The sequence below is a fragment of the Triplophysa rosa genome, linkage group LG25, assembly GCF_024868665.1.
Source record: "Triplophysa rosa linkage group LG25, Trosa_1v2, whole genome shotgun sequence".
NCBI lineage: Eukaryota > Metazoa > Chordata > Actinopteri > Cypriniformes > Nemacheilidae > Triplophysa > Triplophysa rosa.
In genome coordinates this window covers 10,325,392-10,347,654 of record NC_079914.1, presented here as the reverse complement: position 1 = coordinate 10,347,654, position 22,263 = coordinate 10,325,392, and the positions used below count along the sequence as shown (strand labels likewise).

At 37.4% G+C, this 22,263-nt stretch overlaps 2 protein-coding genes across 3 annotated transcripts; one reads left to right on the top strand and one right to left on the bottom strand.

Moving 5' to 3' along the window:
• Positions 1–332: 332 nt before the first annotated feature.
• hsh2d (hematopoietic SH2 domain containing) lies at positions 333–3,907 on the top strand. 2 transcript variants are annotated; one of them, XM_057325918.1, is made up of 6 exons: positions 333–559; positions 1,410–1,516; positions 1,705–1,794; positions 1,909–2,074; positions 2,275–2,478; positions 2,982–3,907. In XM_057325918.1, exons 2-6 carry the CDS (start codon positions 1,425–1,427, stop codon positions 3,492–3,494), a joined length of 1,065 nt encoding a protein of 354 aa, XP_057181901.1. In that variant the 5' UTR covers positions 333–559; positions 1,410–1,424; the 3' UTR covers positions 3,495–3,907. The 2 variants fall into 2 exon arrangements, with proteins under 2 accessions (XP_057181901.1, XP_057181900.1); XM_057325917.1 differs by having other exon boundaries at positions 1,393–1,516.
• Positions 3,908–6,400: 2,493 nt separating this feature from the next.
• nphs2 (NPHS2 stomatin family member, podocin) lies at positions 6,401–9,291 on the bottom strand (the record flags this gene model as incomplete). Its single annotated transcript, XM_057326477.1, has 8 exons — positions 6,401–6,752; positions 6,835–6,913; positions 6,995–7,050; positions 7,133–7,318; positions 7,666–7,748; positions 8,530–8,602; positions 8,714–8,817; positions 8,889–9,291. Coding segments are annotated over 8 exons (1,251 nt in total), but the record flags the coding sequence as incomplete, so codon positions are not given.
• Positions 9,292–22,263: the final 12,972 nt, after the last annotated feature.

Sequence of the window (22,263 nt, the reverse complement as noted above, 5' to 3'; positions counted from 1 at the left end):
GTGTGAATGCAGTTGTTGCTTTTTCTGTCCACTTTTAAAATTATACAAATAAATTTGTATAAAAAGTCTGTTTTGTGTTTCGTAAATAGCTTTTATACATTATATGAAAATCATAAAATTGTCTAATATGTATATCATGGAACTTCGTATCTTTCAGGCCCACGCAAAACAAAGTTCGTTTTGAAATAAAAAAAATGAACTTTGAACGCTCATGAAGTGCGCTCATGAATATTAATTAGATACGTGACGAGTGCGTAATGGCGTCGTGGAGTGTAAGCCTCCTGAATATTAATTAGCATACGTGCCTGGCCGCATCAACAAATAATTACCCAACGTCGTCATGAATATTTATAAGATCGTACCGACACGGTAGCAAGATTTGATGTCAAGCATGAAACAACAGTTTACGTCTGTAAACGTGATAGACAATCGTTTATTATAATCGGATGCTGACTGATCTTCTAAAAACATATTTGTACGTATGCTTCGATGTTTACCTCGTTGAAACCACACCTCTGAGCTCACCTGGTCTGCGCTATTGAGCCGTTTGCCTCGACAGGTAAGCGCTTTCTAACACAATACACAACTTTATTGTTTTTGTATATAGCCTACTATTACAATTTGTTTGTAATAACCCAGGTTTTCTGAGTTTACAGTGGGATCGTGCTTCTGTAGTACATTAGTCATAATGCCACGAAAACGTATAGGGCATTATATACAGTAAGGCGCAAATGTTTATATTATCTGATTTGTGTCAGGTCATTTTACGTGTAAATTCTCATTTATGTGCTCCATAAGTTACTGTAGATCGTACTTTAGCTTTAAAAATGTTAGTTCTCGAGCCATTACGTACTATATTTAGCCAAATCATATAATCTGTTAATCGTTAAACAGTTATTGTCTGGACAGCATTTTGAATAATGTCACTGCTATGAAATAATTTACTCTTACATGTTTTCAAAAATAACTTGTGAAGCAAAATCAAGAATTTTCTTAATACATTAATTTTACACAGTAATATATTCATTTTACACAGCAAATTTGTATTGGTTTTTAAAAATAAATGCTTTTTGCTTATTCTGTTTAATTCCACATTTTTTAACCAATAGGCTATTTATATCCTCATTTTAATAGGGATGGAAAGCAGACAACAAACGTCCATTATACGTGTGAACACTTTCTGTAATCTAATACCAAACCTGCCCAGACATAAAGCTTCCTGAGAGACTGACTGAATGCCCAAAATGTGCCGAATTAAATTTTTGATGATATTACTTTTATTATTTTAAAAAAGTGTAGATAATAGTAATAATAAAGAAAGTATAGGTGTGTCCAAACTAATGTTGATAACTAAAAGCATATAATTGTTAAAAATGTATTTTATTCCATCAGATTATTTCCCCCACCAGGATTGACTGGATGTAATGGCGTTCAGTTGGTTTACAGAATCCCACCGTAGCTGCGTTTTGAAGAACGGAATTGTTCCCGAATGGTTCCACGGGATCATCTCCAGGAAGTAAGCGGCAGTTTTGTTATGCCAAGAAGATAAGCAAGCCGATTGTGTAACAAAGGCATAAACGCTCATGGAGTATGCATCATCTTGTTTTATCATAAACACAATGATGTCACAGAGCAGAAAATCAGGTTCCTGAGCATTTGAGAACATACCAGACTGATAATGTTATTATCTCACTTGTGCCGCAGGGCCGCGGAGGAAATGTTAATGTGCAAACCACCCGGTTACTTCCTGATTCGTGTTAGCGAGAGCAGGGTGGGATACACATTATCATATCGGTAAGTTCGTTTGAATGTGCTTAGTTATCTTCAGTAAACATAAAGTTTAACTAACCCAGATCAAACAAACACAAGGATTGTGCAAGGTCTCCAAAAATGATGTTTCTCCTCTAGTGGTGAGGACCGCTGCAGACACTTCATGATTGACTTGTTATCGGATAACCAGTATGAGATAGTGGGCGAGAAACATCGTTATAGTTCCCTCCACGATCTGGTGGCCTTCCACCGCAGGACCCCCATTGCCCCCTACTGCCAACTGCTAACCGTGGCTTGCGAACAGGTAACTTTTCCAAACATGTTTTGTCCCAAAGGTCATTGTTTCAATGTATGATAGTCAAATGATCAGCTGCTTTGAACTTTGACTGGGAAATTGTTTAATACAAATTAAGGAACCATCCGGCACTGTTTGTTTGCACTGTCAACATTAGTCATAATCTGTCATTTGTAAAAGTTCGTATAATGACTCTCTTTTGTTCACAGGCTGATAAAAATAGTTATGCGGAGTTGCTGTTTCCTCAAAGGAAAAACATCAACGTTGAGCCGAATGCATGGATGAATTCTTCAACAGAACACAATCCAAGCTTGCCCATCCGAAACGAATCATCTACACAAGCAACAAGTCCCACCACAGGACTTTATCCCAGTTTGGAGACAGAACTGGCCAGTGTAAATCTACAGAGCATGGTAATATATCAACATCAATATCAAATTTTGAATTGAACAGATTTTTATGTGTGAAATGTTTAGGATTACATTTGCTGTCTTGAAGTTTAAAGGAATGCTTGTTCCTATTGATGGTAACAAATTATGCCTGTAGATAATATACACATGACACTTTTTATTAAGTTACTAAACATTCTTCATTGTGTGTTCTTCAAAACATTCTTCATTCAACATTCTTCTCCGCTTCGCGTCGGGTCCTGATCACACTGTCAGGGGTTTTTCTGCGATAACAACCGGCTGCCTGTACATTATCCCTTACTTATTATTTATTTCAGTTTCAGTTTAGTTTTTATTTTCAATTAATAAATTAATGCCTCAACTTGTATCAGTAAATTGTTAAGGAAACATTTCAAAGTTTTAAAAAATAATATTCTGTTATTTTATATGATTTCAATGAACATAGATGCATTAATAGTTTTAGTTTTACTAAACCATGACCTTGTTTTGTGTTACGTCCATTTTAGGAACTGCCAACAAAGCCTGTTCCAAAGCCTAGAACGATACATAATATCTCCACATCTCCAGACACACCACCACAGTTACCACCCAGAGATTGCTTGCCAAGTCATCCACCCGCTACCGTTGAGGTAGACAGATCACAAGGGCCGACAAAGGGATGTCTTGAAAAACATCAGAACGCGCCCATCACACCCTCTGAAGATAAAGGAACCAACCGTAACCAACAAAAACAGTCGAAAAATGCCATCATGGGCCTGGCACAAATCAAGAGAAAGCTGAAGAAGAAGCACAGCCAGTGCGATGAACACACGTATGAGGAGATTTTCAAAGATGCGTGCGACAGGTCTTCCACATTTTCTGCTTCCAACTCTCGGCACCCGTCGGAAAACGACTACCTCAGGCTGATTGAAAACTGCCCTGTTGCGTCCCTCGGAACATCTGATGGTATTCCCAACATTGCTGATAGGAAATTACCCATTGAGTACTTAAATCCACCCCCGTTTGCACCCGGTTTCTAGGTGTAAACATACGGGTGGTTTCATTCAAGCATGTATTCGATCCTATTTTGTTTGATCGCACGGTTGTCACAACATCTCATTGTTTTTTTTCATTGTTATAATGTTCTGTGCGTGTCGCTATGCTGTCATTTCAATTTGTGTCACAACATTTTGCAGACAATGCACTGAAGTTTGTGATCTGGACAAACCTGTTCAATGTGGTAAAATGATGGTGTGTGTTGATGTTGTTTAGTGCCTGTGGGCATAAATTTGAATATACTTCCGGATTTTAATAATTGCTTCCTACAATGTGACATTTTGGAACTGTTCAGTTTGTAAATATTTGCTGCTTTAAACCTGTGTTGACAGACAACCTATACAAAGAGAAAATGGTGGGCAGTTTAAAAATGTGTAATAAAACAATAAAAATTGCCTTGGGACTACCAGATTTTTTTTTTTACATGCACAATGATGTCATGTCTGTTTGGCGGATCATTTACTGTAGTAACATGGTGATATACTATCAGAAGTGGGTTTCTTTTCTATGATACAATCTGTCAGGAATGGGAGCCTGGAATCAGATGCGGGGGTATCAAAAGATCTGGGAAGCGGCGTAAGGGGAAACATCAAAAACGATCTGACACAGGACAAGAGAAACACAGGGATATAAAGGAAAGGAAGTAAAAACGAGGAACGGGAGAGGAGAGAAAGAAGACAATGAGCAGAACCAGGTGAGAAGAATGAAACAATAACGTGATGATTAACAGGTAACGAGGGGGCGGGGTCACACCACCATGACAAGAAAGCACATGGCAGGCTGTCAACCACGTGCTCACATGAAACAAAACATCAACATGAGAGAAAACAAAGACACACTAGACAGGAACCCTGACAAAATCACTATCACCATTTATTTGTAAGATAATCTTTTCATGTTTAATAAATAAATAGTATTATAAAGTCGCGTGGTGTAAAAACTTTTTGCTGTCTTAAGTGGTTGAATTGAAGTTTACATTTACATTTAGTCATTTAGCAGACGCTTTTATCCAAGTTGACCCATATAGTTATTTTAGTGAGTTGAGGCAACGTAAATCCATTGACAAAATTTAAAATAGTAAATTAAAATGAATTGTAAAGCCAATGTTATGTACCGAAAGTAGGTTAGGCCTTTGTCGTTGAAGTGTAACACTTAAACATTCAGCCCTGGAGGGATTCTGGTTAAAACTCGAGAAGTTTATACAAATCTGTATTACATTAAACATGGACTCATGCAGGTATGCCAACCTAAGTCGCAGAGCACATTTAAGCGCAACTTTGCATTAGACTAGCTTTTAAAATGTATGACATCAGCTGTTTTAATGTCATTTTAATGGTTTCATTATAGGTTTTTGGAGAAGATCCTGGTGATGAGATCTCTCCTGCCTGGCTCATTGTTCGGAGAGATAAAACATTTGAAAGATCAAAAGTATTATTTTATTTGTTTTACATTTCAGACTCTTGAAAGCTTGCTTGTCCAATGGCCAAAAATTATATGTGAACCAGCTTTTAAAAATGGTGCCCATAATCATGACACATCCACCGGAAAAGTGGGCATAAGATATTGTTGCTTTTCCCATTTGAAATGTTTTTAAAAAGGCTAAGATTTCCAAAGCTTTCTTTACAATTGCACAATTTAACATCTTTAATTTGTTGTTTTAGGCACATTCACTTTACAACATTCCCAGAAATGCTGCATGTGCATTGACGTTGGGTGAAATTTCTATATTTGAACGAAACGATTTGCTGACTACCCTGAAGGTATTAACATTTTTGACATGCTTCTTGGTGATATTAAGAGTTTTGTTATTATTACTTATCATGAATCATAATTACAAGACACTAATAGAGTTTCGCATCTTTTTTTTTTAAGCTTTTGTTAAGATTGGCAAAGCTGCCAAGGACCGTCTTAAATATTTCAGATATCCGCTACAAGGAGTATTTGATTATGGACTTGCTTTCCTTCCACAAAATGTTGTAGCCTTTTGAAAAAGACCCGAGCGTCAACCTTCAGGCAAGTCGCTAATATTTTCATTAGATTCTTTTTGGAATGGAAACGGGCCACATGTAAATCTTGCTTTAGCTTGTTTAGAAACAGCCCAAGTTAAAAGTATATTATAACAGAAGTGCTTTTTATGAGCCAAATCCAGCCCCAAACACACCAAAGGCACTAAAACGACACTAATCTTAATCCCAGACCTCAGTGGGTGTAAAATAAATTATTTGGCCTGTATTTAAAATGTAGCGCACACTTTGTTATTTTATTGCGTCTTTACAAGAAGTGAGAACAAAACAGACATATTTTATGAGATATAGTTTATTCAACAGCATGCTGCATCAAAGGAAAATGTGTGTATAAAGTGGTATGACATAAGAAAAGTGAACAACATTAAACATTTCCATGAAATAAACTAAACGCTTTAAAAAAGAGTCCCTTAATATGTCCTGCCCTAACTTCCTGTTTCAGAAGAAATTCCATTCCATTTTAAAAGGATACTTCACCCAAAAATTCTGTCATAATTTACACACCTTCGAGTTTTTCCAGATCTGTATAAATTTCTTTGTTCTAGAACAGACCGAAAAATATTTGGAAGAATGCTTATAACCAGACAGATTTTGCCCCCCCCATTGACTATCATAGTAGGAAAAAAAACAGTGGTAGTCGAAGGAGCCCCAGAAATGTTTCCTGTCCTACATTCTTCAAAATATCTTCTTTTGTGTTCAACAGAACAAAAAAAGGATAAAGTATTTTCTCCTACTATGGGAGTCAACGGGGGGCAAGATCTGTTTGGTTATAAGCATTCTTCCCAATATCTTTCTCTATGTTCACCAGAACAAAGACATTTATACAGATTTGGAACAACTCGAAGGTGAGGACATGATGACAGAATTTTCATTTTTGGGTGAAGCATCCCTTTAACATTGAATAAACGCGAAAAAACACTGGTCTGACATATCTTGACATGTATGTTGTCTCTACATCATGGGCGAGTCTTTAGTGCTCTCTTCCGAGTCGTCTGCCGGGGGCAGGTTTTGATTGGCCGTTCTGGTTAAACTGGTGATGTCTATAGATTGGCTCAGGACATCAGGAGGTATGTTGAGGACCACAGCCGGCTGCTCAGAGCGCAGACTGTGAAGAAGCTGCAGAATTCGAAGATGCACGACCAGCGGAGACCCGGAAAGAGACTCGACGGAAGACTTCAGTGCCTCACAAGCCGCCTTCTCTCCTTCTGCGGCAATCACCTGCAACGCAATGTGACATAGTGGTTAAAGAGCAGGGCTTTTAACTAATAGGTGAAGGTTCGAACTCAACATTTGGACTTACTTTAACCTTTGCTTGACGTCTGGCTTCAGCTTCCACAGCAAAGTTGCATTGCAGCTCTGTTGGAAGATTGATCTCCTCTCTGCACCAGCGGACAATAGTTATGGATTAGTTCTTATAAAAATAAAAATAAATTTTAAAGCATCATCTGTATTTTACTCACATCTCTGCTTTTTCTACCTTGATGCCCCATCTGCAGGCCACAGAATCTAAATGAACCTGCACGACAAACCAACTTCTTGAGACCACTGTCGAAGAATTAACTTATGCGGTCGCTGATTTTATACCTGGTGAGGCCTACCTGGATCTCCTGTGCGATCGTTTTTCTCTCCAGCAGAATGTCAGTGAATGTGTGATGGGCCAGTATCTCTCTTACCGAGACTTGAGTCAGCGCCTGCGGCACGGACTGGACGGTTGCGAGCGCGTTCTCGATACGATAGTAACATACCGCACTCACTTCAGTGCACACCAGGTCTTTGGTCACCACCTGAGAATATAATGACAACAATAGATTAATGCAAAGTTATTATTTGTTTACTATTTTCGGTAGTGATATTTGGCCTTATGAATACGAATAATACTTCAAATGATAAAAAATCTCTTCGACCAGCATTTATATAAAATGCTTATTAGTCAGTTTTTAGCCTGCAATCTCTTAAGACGAGTTGTATCTCCCACATGTTTACATATGTGTCAGAGGGATGCCATTTGTGGTAGTCAGCTTTTTAGTGCACGTCATTAAATGACATGAAGGTCGTCTCAGAAAACAGAATGTTACTTCTACATATAAAAGTCTTGATAGCTTTGTTGCCGCTTCGAAGGCTGTGGACTTACCACGTGAAGAGGGATCTTTAACATCTTCAGACGAATGTCCACTATTTGGCACACATCCAGAAATGGAAGGTGAAACATCAGCCCTGAAGCCAAATTGAAAAAAATAACTATGATTAAAGGAGTCATATGACACGGCTAAAATGAATATTATTGTTTGTTTTTGATGTAATGCAATGTGTATACAGGATTTAAGGTTCAAAAAAGCTGTATTTTCCACATACGGTGCATGTTTGTATCTCCTCTTTGCCCCGCCTCCCCGAAACGCGCTGATTTTTTACAAAGCTCATGGCTCTGAAAAGCGAGGTGTGCTATGATTGGCCAGTTAACCAGTGCACAGTGATTGGTCGAATACTGCAATCGTGTGACGGAAATGTAACGGCTCTTCCCATATTTGAAACATCAGGTTCCAAAGCAATTGTACAGACAGGTACGCCCGCCTTACTTTCGTTACACAGAAAAAACGTATTCGCACCATATGACCCCTTTAATAAAAGGATCTGTATCATCATTTCTTAGCAAAACAAAACTGCAAACATACGTCATGCATTAAAGAGGTGTTTAAAAACATTCTGTCATCATTTATTCATGTCAGTCCAAATCTATATATGTCTCTTCTGTGGAACACAGAAGAAGATATTTTAAGAAATGTCTCAGTGGTTTTGTATGGAAGGCAATGGGGTCGATGTTGTTTGGTTTTCAGCGTTCTTCAAAATATCTTCTGTTGTGTTCTGCAGAAGAAATAAAGTCATACAGGTTTGAAATGACATGAGGGTGAATAAATGATGACAGAATTTTCATTTTTGGGTGAACCATCCCTTTAATATCAAAATACAAATGTAAATAGAAATGTGTATCAAACAATACCTGGACCCCTGGGTCTTTTTTGCAACAAGTGCCCCAATCGAAAAACGACAACTCGTTCGTGTTCTCGCACAATCTTAAAACAAGATGAAAAAATAAGATATATATACAGTAATAAAACATAAATAAAATGTAAAGTTAATGCTATAATGTTGCTATAAATTTAATGCTATAATGTTGAACGTACCTTTAAACAGAACCAAATTGAAACAGGAAAGAAGCAAACAACCAGTGAAAGGACCAAAACCACCAGAATCATCTCACAAACTCCAAGGTATCGCTTCTTCAGTCCTGTAGAGGAAAATTAAACATAACCATTGGTTCTCCATGTTTCACAATGCTCTTGTCCACACTTACTGTACCTTCTCCGTGTCCCTCAGTCTCCAGTAAACCCAATAACTCCTCTCTCTCTTCTTTAACACGTTCTCTCACAGTATCCACATTCACAACAGTGCTCCTCGAGATGACTTGAGCATCTTTGGCTTCATGTGTTTCTTCTGAAATGTCAGGTTTCTCTCGCTCTTTTCTTTTGTGAGGCTCTTGGAGTTTCACGGATTTGGGTGCCTTCGTTTTCCTGTCCTTAGATGAAGGTGACGCTCCAGATTTTGAAGAATGCTGGGATGTCTCTGATCTCTTCTCCATCTTCATGGGTAGTATCAGGCAATCGCTGAGAGGAGAATGTTGTGTGTGGTGTTGGTTTGGTGTGTGATGTGTGATGTTTCTGTGCTCTTGGATCTTTAGAAGGGGGAGTATCTCTGTGAAGGTTCATTTGAAGATGGAGGAGTCTGCGTGTACGTCTAACGAATTCATTATAGTGGCTAACATCCCACACATGTTTTGTAAGGGATGCTGAATGCAACAGTGTTATTTTAATGTAACACGAATTTGACTGCTTTCTAAATGATTATCTCAAAAACAGACAAACAAACCTTTGTGGAGTTTGCAACTCTTTAAATAATGGTCTGTTGTCTATTTTTTTATAAAATTCTCTTAGATTGCCTAATATAAAGAACGTTGTGTGAAAATATGACCTGCTGGCTAAAAGAGTGTCTATATAAGTCTATATTAGTCTGTAAACTTTATAAAAATGTATAAGAATAAATTTGTGAGAACAATTTTAAATATTTACATATTTGACAAGACAATACTTCTTGACGAAAGACGAAAGCCATTTAACGAATAAAAAAATGAAAGAAATAAAGCATTTAAAGTGAAAACATAAGTTCCTGGAACTATCTGAAGGCTCGATGAATCACGTGACGCGCCAGCGTTTTGGACTTCCGTTGGCAGAACTCTCTCTCAATGGCTGTTTTTTTTATTGAAACAGCATTAATTTACAAACTCAAATAGGGAACACAAATATGCATATGAAAAAAATACACACTTTTCCATAATTAAATTCTAAGCTTACGTAAGTATCCATGTGTATGTATAAATCTACACACAATAAAACAACAAACAAACAAAAAATAAATACTTTTTGAACATTTCCGGGGGTTGCAAGGAAAATAAATAAATTTATTTAATTTTTTACCATTCTTAAGAGAAAAGAGACTCATACATGGTTTTATAGAATTCACCAATGGGTTGATTATCTTTGGATAACTGTTTTAAAGATTCTAAGGTTTTTTTTACATTCATTTTAAAACAATTTATAGAGGGTTTACTGTAATTCCACTTACTTTTATCTATATAATATTTGCCCATTGTAACAACGATGTTTACCATCAATTGCGTCTTTTTCGAAAATCCATCTGCCTAAACCAACACCTGGAACAAATTAAATGATGGAATATCTGTACTATTATCAATATTAAGCCATCTGTAGATATTCTAACAAAACTGAAATGTGACTGGACAAGAAAAAAAATAACGTTCAATGGTTTCAGGCACTTCTAAACAAAAAACACAGAGATCTACCCCAAAACGGAATCTTTTCCTTAAAAGCAGTTAGCAGTTGATGTTATCGCCTGTGATTGTGACGTAATAAGCTTGAAGCTTCTTAACTCGCGCGCGTTAGCAGAAGTTTCATTTGCAGTTTGCTCGCTGACTGAGTCGGTCGCAATAGGCGATTCACGTATAGCTGATACGGTTAAGCAGATTGAGGAGGCGAAAACAAGGAGACATCCCGTTAGAAAAGCGATGGCCGGCGAAAGAGTAGAAAAGGGTTGTTCGGCCTGTTCGGCACGTTTAGCTGCGATGGCCACTTCTCAGGTTCCAAGACGTCAAGAACCGACCCCGTACATGCAGCTGATTGAAAAACTAGGTAAGACATCTTTACTTCTTATACGAATAACGTTAACGTTAGCCACCTCGTAAATTTACGTTTTCGCCGTGCGGTTTTGTTGGTGGCGAATTTCCTTTGCACGGCAATGTATAATAAATATAAACAACGGTGTCCGTTTGTAAAGTTTTCGTACTTGTGTAACTATTTTCATGTTTGTATGTTCACTATAGCCGAAGAGGAGCAGGCTTTATATCCTCCGTACGTCATAGGTAAATAAACCCATTTTATAAGTTATATGTGGCAAATGTCAGTTCAGCACAACTATGTAATATATATTTAAACAATGATGTGCGTTATTTTTTAAACAATTTCTTGCATATATGCATAGCTCAACAATCAGAAGACATCGAGGAGGTGTCATTTTCTCTATAAGTGGTTATTGGCTAATGTCAATTCTCCACAGTAATGTATAATGTAACAACGATGTGTGTTTATAACATCGATTATTTTCATCAATAGAATTTGAAGAGTCTTCAGAGAGTGAGGTGTCTGTCAAAGGTAAAACACATTTTTTCTTTATGTGTCTAGTCATAAACTGCAATGCACAAGTAATGTTTTTTTATATCTATAGCACACCAAAGCCTTGATAGCCTGTACAATGAGGAGATGTCTACAGATGATGTGTTTTAACAGCTGAGGCACATCTTTATGTGTGGCAAATGTAAATTCTGCATTGCAATGAGAAATGCATAAAGAAACTAAGAACTGTGTCCCTTAATCATCTTTGTTTTTATTATTACATTTATAGCAAAAACAAGCGAGGAACTGAAGGAACAATACCTCAAGAATGTAAATGTCCTTTATTTAATTTCCTTAATTTGACAATTTAAAACTGAATGCTAAATGTTATTGTATTTTTACTCTTACCAACATTTAAGATTATTCACAGTTTTATCACTGTATATAAAGACTTTTTGACCTTTTAAAATTATTTTATTAGTCACATAAAAATCTCACCCAACCGAGTCAGATGTATACATTATTGCAAAACGAATAATATCAGGAATGTTATCTGGGAATCATTTTTCAATGTACTGCACAGTCATTATTTATTTTATTAATAATTTGTGCTTCTTTGTGCTTTTCTTTTTGGATTAGTGCATGATAGAGGCTGAAAGGCCACGATTCATTGTTATAATACCTCACTGTAGAAGAAGGGTAAGACATGCTTTGTATTTAATTCTGATTGCTGTGTTTTATTTAATGAGTTGACTGTTAAATGTACAGTAGGGTTGGGTATCGGGGTTTTTTTGATACCGGTGCCAAATTGATACTTTTTAAAAAGAGCCATAAAACACTGGTGGATGACATTAAATAACAATATATTCAATTAAAAACCGCAACACAACAAATTCACAATTACAGTTTTAAGTGAATGTGAAATGAGCATGGACACTAACATTGCTAGAAAGATGTTATAGTGTTTAGTGTTGACCTTGTTTACCCTCCAGATCATTCGTGATAAAAAAATGTCTCAATCAATGGCTCAGTCAGCATTTAAGTGGCACCGAAATCTGCGTTTTGATTCGGTCCAGTTACATACCGGATTTTCGGTACCCAACCCTAACCAGTGTCTCTTTTTAATACTTCAGATTTGGTTTCAATAATGGATACTTCAGATTTAAAACTTGTATCTGAAATGACTGAAAAGCACTTTAATTTGCATTTATTGACTTTGGAAACATGTGCTCTGGCACCCACTGTATAAATCATACAGTTTGTATTGTACTGTTTTGTATGCCTGATCTGAGGCACTTAGTAATTGTGATTTTTGTGTATCACTGCAGCTGTACAAGAGTATTTTCTTTGTTGTTCTAGACAATATTCTCTCGTATTCTTGTATTAGGTGCAGAAGCTCTCTCGGTGTACCCAAACAATCCCACCTGTGGTTGAAAAACCTCTGAGCAATAGGGAAAGGAGGGCAAAGGCGGTCAAGTCCTTCTTCAGGAAGAAGTGGAAGGCGGTAAAACGCATCTTTGGAAACTGAGCCTTATTAGGGGCCAAACCCCGAAGTTCATTGATATCAAAGTTGTCTTGGTATTCAAGATCTGATCTTCGGACATAGTGTAGGCGTTTGATAGCATGTAGTGTAGGCGTTTGATAGCATGTAGTGTAGGCGTTTGATAGCATGTAGTAGATGCGTATAATTGCAAAAATGTAAGTGTCAGAACAAAAGATGCATTCTATCTAAAAGCGAATGCTCACCCAGACCTGCCTGAAACGCCTCGTGTAACCACACCCCCACAAATCTATGTCAGTTCGTGGTATGATTTGACTAAGACCACCCAAATGTATACGCAAGTAAAGTGGGCGTACATGTCAGCACAATTGCTTTGGAACCTGATGTTCCAATTATGGTAAGAGGTGTTACATTTCTGTCACACGCTTGCAGTATTCCACCAATTACTACGCACTGGTTAACTGGCCAATCATAGCACACCTCGCTTTTCAGAGCCATGAGCTTTGTAAAAAAATCTGTGCGTTTCAGAGACGTGGGGCGAAGAGTAGATACAAACATGCACGGTATATGGAAAATACAGCAACAAACTATAATATTAGTTTTATCCGTGTCATATGACATCTTTAACGTTTAGTTTTGCCATTTGTTAGTGTAGGCGTTTGTTGGCGTTTAGTGTTGCTGTTTGTGTAGGCGTTTGTTACACAAATGATAATATTAGTTTTAGCCGTGTCATATGACCCCTTTAACGTTTAGTGTTGCCATTTGTTAGTGTAGGCGTTTGTTCACGTTTAGTGTTGCCGTTTGTTAGCCTTTAGTGTTGCCGTTTCTTAGTGCAAGCGTTTAGTGTTGCCGTTTGTTAGTGCAAGCGTTTGTTAGCGTTTAGTGTTGCTGTGTGTTTGTGTAACATTGACAACTAGCGTAGGAGTGTAATGGAAAGCATAAACTCTTACGGCCTGTCCAAACCGGAACGATAATTGCACGCGCTTGCTACGCTTTTTTAGACGTTTTTTAACGTTCATACCCAAGCTATTTTTTGCTATAAACTGTACCCATGAGTTTCCAATCCATGCCCTCTTTTTTTTGTAAACCATCCGCTCAGTTTTTGAAATCTGTACCCACAAATTCATAATCTGTGCCCACGCTTTCGCATTCCATTCACATAGTTTTGCAAACTGTACTCGTGGAATGGAAGCCTCTGTCATAAGAACAGAACAAGCTCCTGCAGGAACATTAAAGAATATTGTATACTGTTTTATTTTAGATTATATTATAAATGGTCTTAATGTGTTTACACACACAAGCGCGGCGCGGATAAAGCACGCGTTCATTCGCCGCGTTTCACTGGCATAAAGTTGTTTTGACATTAAATGTTCGATATTTGTGAATTTAGGGACCGTCTCTAAAGGTACATACACATTAAAATACATGTTTCCAACTTCAATAGCATTTAAAGGGACTGGGCCCGGTTGCATAAAGCACCTTAAGTTTTTCCCTTAAGTATGACACTTAAGGGGTGATTTTCCTTTACCAAAGACAATAGGAGAATAACTTAAGTAAAACTTAAGGTATACTTAAGGGAAAATTACACTTAAGGTGCTTTATGCAACCGGGCCCTGACTTATAGCAACAAGACTAACTATACAGTGTTCATGTGTGTCTGCTGTTATGCACACCTTTTATTGATATGATTTGACTGTTTATTTTAATATATATGCAAATATTCCAATGTTTATAACCACTGTTTGGGCTCATACACAAATATACCATTATATAATTTGGTCATGACGTTCGCGTGGTTTTTACATTCAAATTCGTAAGTAGACATCATACAACAGTATAAAACAATAAAAAGGCCAGTTCATGACACCTTTAAAGCTGAATAGCAATACGTATAGGAATATTTTCATTCCATATTTTCATTTCAAATATTTTCGATTTGACGATTTATTTTAATAAATATCAATAATCTAAAAGGTGTGCATAAAAGCTGACACACACATCAACACTGTACAGTTGGTTTTGTGGCTATAAGTCATTCCCTTTTCAATGAAATTGAAGTTGGAAAAAGGTATTTTAATGTGTATGTAACTTTAGAGACGGTCCCTAAATTCACGAATATTGAACGTTTAATGTCAAACCAACTTCATGCCAGTGAAACCCGGCAAAGAACATGTGCTTTATGTGTGTATTAACACATTAAGACAACATAATCTAAAATCAAACTGTACACAATATTAGTGAATGTTCCTGTTCTTATGACAGAGGCTTCAATTCCCAGAGTACAGTTGGCAAAACTGAGCGAACGGATTGCGAAAGCGTGGGCACAGATTATGAATTTGTGGGTACAGATTTCAAAAACTGAGAGGGCAGTTTACAAAACCGAGGGCACGGATTGGAAACTTGTGGGTGCAGTTTATTAATCCTAGAGCACGGTTTTGTAAACTGTTGGAACAGTTTTAGAATCAGTGAGTATGGTTTTTAAACTGAGGGAACAAATTGCAAAACTGTGGCCACGGATTTGCGGGGTTTTTTTCTCCGACGGGTGACCAGACAGGCTCTGTAAAATGCATACCCACAAATTGATAAACTGTGCGCACGCTTTCGCCCGTTCCCACAGTTTTGCAAATTAGACCCTAATTTTACCTAAAACGTTTCAAATAAATGAACATCTTAAATATTCTGCAGTCTTCAAAGAGGCCCGTGTTACCCCACTACTGAAGAAACCCACTCTTAATCCTGTAAATAAGCATTTAACAGTCCATGCATTACAAATTAAGCAATATCAATCACCAAAGCATTTAACGTAATAAAAGAAGTTGTTTTTTACTTAGCTGGGGTATCTGTCGTGATTTCCTCAGAGAAAACTCTTCCACAACCAAATCCAAACCAAATTAATCCAAATCCAACTGAGATGTCTGACACATTTCTGTGGTTTAAAACTCATTTTGTTATTTTGCCTTCTACTGTCTTCTACACGAGACTTCTGCACGCTTATATTACACAGTGTTTTTTACTCGCCTCTAGATGGCCCTCTCAACAGCGCGGCAACGCATTAGGATTATTTATTAGATTTTTCCGCTATGGTTAATACTTCAGAACTGCAAGAATAATCCCTTTATTCCACAGTATTCAGCGCTACTTTATTGAGAAAATAAATGAAAAATTACACATTCAGTTTGCCAGCGCCCCCTGCTGGTCTAATGCCCTGGGCACGTGCCCAGTAGGCCCGTGCGTTAATATGTCCCTGCTTACATTACAAATAAACAAATGGATTTGAGAAGATTGTGTCGCATGGAAACCTTTCAAATGTCAGGACCCTTTTGTAATAGAAATATAGAAGAAATATACATTTGTATCTCTTTAGAGCTGCACAATGGCAAAAAAACAAAGGTATATTTTAATTATTCCCCTTAATATTGTAACATAACTTTCTGTAAACCAATAAAATGCTATATGAACATCCAAAAAACCTGCTCCTGAAATGTTTTATGAAGTTGCATAACATCCAAACTAGGTCAGTTTTATTCCAAACACATTTATTAAAACTCATCAGAACTGTAGATGAAATGGGTTGTTACTAAAATGTAATAAAAAAAGGTGTTATATTTGCAGCAGACAGATTGTTCCGTTGTGCGTGAGAAATGCTGACTGGCATAAAGTAGGTTTGACGACGTTTGATATTTGTGAATGTAGGGACCGTCTCTAAAGTTACAAACACATTAAAAGTAGGACTGGGCGGAATGACGGAATATTCCGTTACCGCGTAATAAAATGTCAACCGTAAGAGATTTTTCGATTCTGTGTATTCCGCGGAATGTAAATAAGTAGGCGTGGTTAACTCGGCGCTCTGCAAATTAGGCGCTATTCTGAAAAAAAAGAATAAATGAATCCACCTGTAACAAATGAACGTATCAAACATTCTTTTGACCTTCTTTCAGTCTGTAGTTTAGTGATCCGCTCCAGTCCGGCGCTTCTCTCACCCGCAGTGCTCGTGCAGGGATCTGCGCCAGCATTTACAACAGCTCATTCTCAACACGTATTTTAGAAGTCAGGTTGTTTTGAAAAGCTGTTAATAGTTTTATAAAGTTTAACTTCAGGCGAGCCAAGGTGAAACTTTCGTTGAAATGCGCAATGATGCTCGTGAGCGCTTTGATGTGACGCGCTTCTACCTCCAGTTTTGGGAGACGCGTGAGGAGTCACCAGAGACTTGCAGTGCAAAAACAAGTCCGAGAATAAACAAACCTAAAGACAGAAAGTCGCAACACACTAAAATTGCTCATCTAATAGAGAGTGAAGAGCGATAAAGACTTACAGTACAGAGCCCATGAACACCAGTTTATAACACTAGTCATAAACTGTACTCTTATTGTTTGTGAATATTCATACTTTATTGTTATATATGTTGTTTATCTTACTACTGTATACATATGATATAGCCAGAAGATAAATATGAATAAATAATACATCTGATTATCAGAACTTAATTTGATATCTTTAGTACATTTTCATAACTTGCCTACATTTTAACTATGGTGAGCATTTAAATGAACTGTAATAAATAAATTAGTTAAATCAATCTAAAAAAAATGAGGTATAAAATATAGAATTATATTTTCATGAAATATATCGTTACCGTGAAATAAAATTACTCATTCCGTGAAATAGATTTTTGGCCATTCCGCCCACCTCTAATTAAAAGTTTCCAACTTCATGCTATTGAGCTTTAAAAATTGTATATTTGTGTATGAGCCCATACAGCAGTGAAACCCATAGCAATATTTACATATGATTTAACTGTTTATTATAAAAAATATCAATAATCTAAAAGGTGTGCATTATAGTTGACACGCACATAAACACTGTACAGTTAGATTTGTGGCTATAAGTCATTCCTTTTAAATGCTATTGAAGTTGGAAACATGTATTTTAATGTGCATGTTACTTTAGAGACGGTCCCTAAATTCAGGAATGTCGAACGTTTAATGTCAAACCAACTTTATGCCAGTTACATGCTGCAATGAACGCGTGTCACGCTGCAATGACACCCGCTTGTGTAAACACATTAAAACCATTTATAATATAATCTAAAATAAAACCGTATACAATATTCTTTAATGTTCCTGCAGGAGCTTGTTCTGTTCTTATGACAGAGGCTTCAATTCCGCAAGTACAGTTTGCAAAACTGTGCGAACGGATTGCGAAAGCATGGGCACAGATTTTAAATTTGTGGGTACAGATTTCAAAAACTGAGGGGACGGTTTACAAAACTCTGACCCAGATCGTTTGTTTGCTGCAATATGCTGTGATTGTCGCCAGCTGGCAACCGAGCTGTCGAAATACCCCAGTGGGTAAATCATCAGTGGGTGGGGTTCCACGGACCAAAACAAAAAGACATTCCAGCATGGACCGCACATTTCAGAGTGGAATAACTTTTGTGTATCTCGAAAATTAGATGCATTTGGCAGACACTTTTATCTAAAAGCTATTTACATTGCATGAAAATGTTCATTTGTTTCTGAGGACGTGCAATTCCTAGGATCGAACCCATGACCTTGACGTTGCTAGCGCCATGCGCTAACCACTGAGCTAAGGGAAAGCTGAAGTTTACATGTTTTTATTTTATTACACATTATTCGGAAGAACCAGCCATTGTAACAGGCACAGTGAATTAGTTGCATCACTTATGTAAATTTGTTCACAGCTGATTGGTTTACTTTCAGTGTGATATCTAGATCAAAACCTGCTCTGGAGCAGGTTAGCCCTGCAGCATATGTAACCATGGCGATGAACACAGATTAAATCCAAGTTACTTTCATGGTACCTAAAACCCAGGGTTGGCGAATATTTAATCCAAAATTTACATGGCTAGCCACACTTTCATGGTACAGACACAAGGTGTTATAAGGTAAATGTTGTTTATGATTAATGATAACCACAAGGGGGCCCCAGCTGACTTCCAATAGGGCCTCAGGATGACTAATAATTTAAAATTAGACAAAGTGAGCATTAAAATACATTTTAAAATAACTATAAACAAAGTTATTTAGAAAAATGTTCATTTTTATATTAAATACACTTTTCCAGTTATTATGAAGCTCTAAAATAATTTATTGGGTAGAAATTTTTGATAGGTAGAGTTTCTGTGAGTGGAAGGGGGAAAAGGTCAAGAACCCCTGCTTTAGAATGATGGTGTTTTGTTGGTGTACATGTGTGCAACTTCTTTTGTTTCCATGATTCATCCCCGGGTGATCAAGCACACCTGAAGCTGACAGTTCCAGTTCAGCCTGATGATCTCCTCGGCCGGATGACCTTTCTCTATTTTTATTTCAATTGGCAATGCTAATGCATATATTATATTTACATTTTATGGTATTATGGCCAAATCTTATGCAAATTATTATTTTGTCATTTATTACGCTAAGTGACTGAACATCTCATAGGCTCAGTTCATAAAGCAAAACGTTAAAGGACTCATCGGATGAGCACTTTCAACAAGTTGGTATGATCTATTAGGGTCTTCATGAAATGTCTGTAACATATTTTGCTTTTGTGTAAACAAAACCATTTTTGCCTCGTCAAAAACAGCTACGCTCACAGCAACCCTTTTGGTGTATGTCTCTGTAATAATAAAAGGGATTGAAGGAGGCGGGAACCGGCGAACATTTAACCGTAGGGATGGGTATCGTTAAGATTTTATCGATATCGACACTGCTTATCGATACCGGTACATATCAATACTGTTATCGATACTACGCTCTATAATTTGATGCAAAAACACATGGTGTGACAAGATGTTAAACATTTTAAGTTTCTTTATTACAGCTGAGCTTTAGAACAGCAGTTTACAAATACTTCTGAGCAAACAGAAAATGCCACATAACAAATGTGTGTGTGTTCCTTAGCATACCACTTGCGGCACTTAGCATGTGCATAGGAGCACATCATAATGTAATTCAACATATTTACTTTACATCACTATGGTTATTTGGCTGGTAGACCATATTTCTTTTTTCCTTTCTGGTTTTAGGTCTACATAAATTTAAGTACTATTAGTATAATAAAGTAATATTTTTTTAATTACATGTACTATTTTTTTATCATTTTACTAGCACATTTACTTCAATTTACTAAAGTAAGTAAATATACTCCGTGGCCGAATTATTAAAAACAATGTTATAACTTGTTCTCAAATAAATGACTTTTATTTTGATGGGTTTCCGCAAAGGGGTGTTTGACGGAAGCTTCCTCGTTGTGAAACGCTCCACAAGCGCAACCATGCCACTCTTTCACTCATAAACACGCAAAACAAGCAGATTACAAATACGTCGCGGAAATCATATGACCCTAGATATCACACATACGTCAAGCAAACTTCAGCCATTCGGACATCATTCAGGGATGGAAAATGACAGGCAGCAGCCTCTAATTCGCCATTTAACACACGAATACACAGAGATAAAACAACGCAAGTATCGATAACAGTATTGTTTGTCATGAAGCTTATCGATACTCTGGTATTGACCAATTATGTACCGGTCCAAAAAAGTACCGGTTCTCGGTACCCATCCCTATTTAACAGTAAACTTTAATCAAAAATAAACAAACAATAATCCGGAAGTAAAAAGGCCGGCAGTCGACCGTGAGGTGGCTTTGTGGTCACACAAATATAAACATCACATTCTGCGCGTATGCTTGCCTAAAATCCACGGAATGTGCACCTGCAGATCTCAGCGGAATTATGTGGATTTAAGCGCTTGTTAATGACAAGTTATACACGCACAACGTTAGAGCATAACTAGTATGCTCTGTTTGCTGTGACTGATTTTTTTTAGCCTTAGGACAAATGATTTAAGACTTTTAAAACAAAACTAACCGCAGTGTTTGCCCCTGTTTATTAGCCAAACAATAGTGGCAGCTTGCCGCAGCTAAACAAATTTAATGCACATTATGTATTAACATACATGCAGCTAAACTCCAAGTGCCTATTTTCCAAATAACATATAAATATGGAGTAAGTTTAACAATAGTTTTGGATGGTCTATTTAGCCCGTGACTAGTCTTGCGTAGCCAACTTTGGCCGCTTTTATTGGTCAAGGCCTGCCCAAAAGACAATATGACTGACAGGTGAAGCTACCAATCCAGTATAGTTTTGTGCTGCGTCATGTTTAGTGGCGTGGAAATGTCCCCACAATTACAGACCGATGTGCAACTAATAAATCATTCATTCACGATCGTCTCCAAATTTAATTTTACAATGGCACTTCAGTCTCCTAGAGCACCGGCTTAAACACACATGTAAATACACGTAACTAAAGCAAACTAATGTAAGCATAAAACAGCTGTTTAGCAAGTTTTATGCATTAAAACAGAAAATACACGAAACCTACTTGGCATAGAACAATAGCATTATTTACCATTGTACAACGGTGTGCACTTCGTCGACAGCCATGCCAATAAGACGTTCCCGGTAAACATTTGTTTGGAGCATATCTCTCCACTTTTTAACTCCAACAAGCAGTTCTGGAGAACCAAACACAAGACTAAACCGTCCAACTGCTATGTCAGCATCTATTCTTTGATCTTGGCCCGCATATGCGGCGGATATCCCCTTCTCGTTGAGGTATTTTACTTGATCTTCCATAATAGATGTGAGAGGGCAAACAACAAGCAAAATTGAATCTCTATGGTACCCCTCCAAATTCTTGGAGACGGTCGGCCAGGCTTGAAAGATAAGACTTTTGCCATATCCAGTCGGCAAACACGTTAAAACATCTCTTTTAGACTCCACTAAGTACCTCAAACAAAACTCTTGGACGTCTTTTAAAGAATATACTATGAACCTCGCATACTTTTAAAAAAGAAGCGTTTAGTCGGTCTTGATGAACACGGAAGCTTTCTAATTCGATAGGACCGCTTTGTTTTGATTCCCGGCGGACCGTTAAAGAACGCGACACACACATCTCCCGGAAATCCTGTGGAATTGGTTAATCAGACAACGACTTTGAACTCGTTGAAGTGTTTCCAAAAAAGTGTGCCAAATGTATCAGACGTTCAGCCAACGGATCGTGGGCTAGACGTCTGAGGCTGAGACTAGCCCGTGACTGACTTGGCTCCCTTCGCTATCATATGCTAACGTTATCCTCCAATATATACGGTACATTTACAGTTCTATTACAGTACAATTCAGACTGTTGATAAATATTACTTACATCGGCAGTTTTGTCTCGTTCAGTTGATCTCGATCCCTTTTGAGGAGCAGCTTTGAAGCTAATCCTGCTTGTACTGTCCCAGGTAGATAAAGCACTCCGGCTTTAAGTGATTTGTGAAAGCAAGCAGGCTTTTACTTGTGGTTTTTGAGGGATTTCCAATAAAAATAAAATAAATCCACTCCTGTCTCATCTCTTCCGAGGTTGGGACTCTAAACAAAGACTTGTGTTCGTCTGTGCAGTCAGCTACATTACATTTTGCATGCTGTCCACGAACTTTGGCA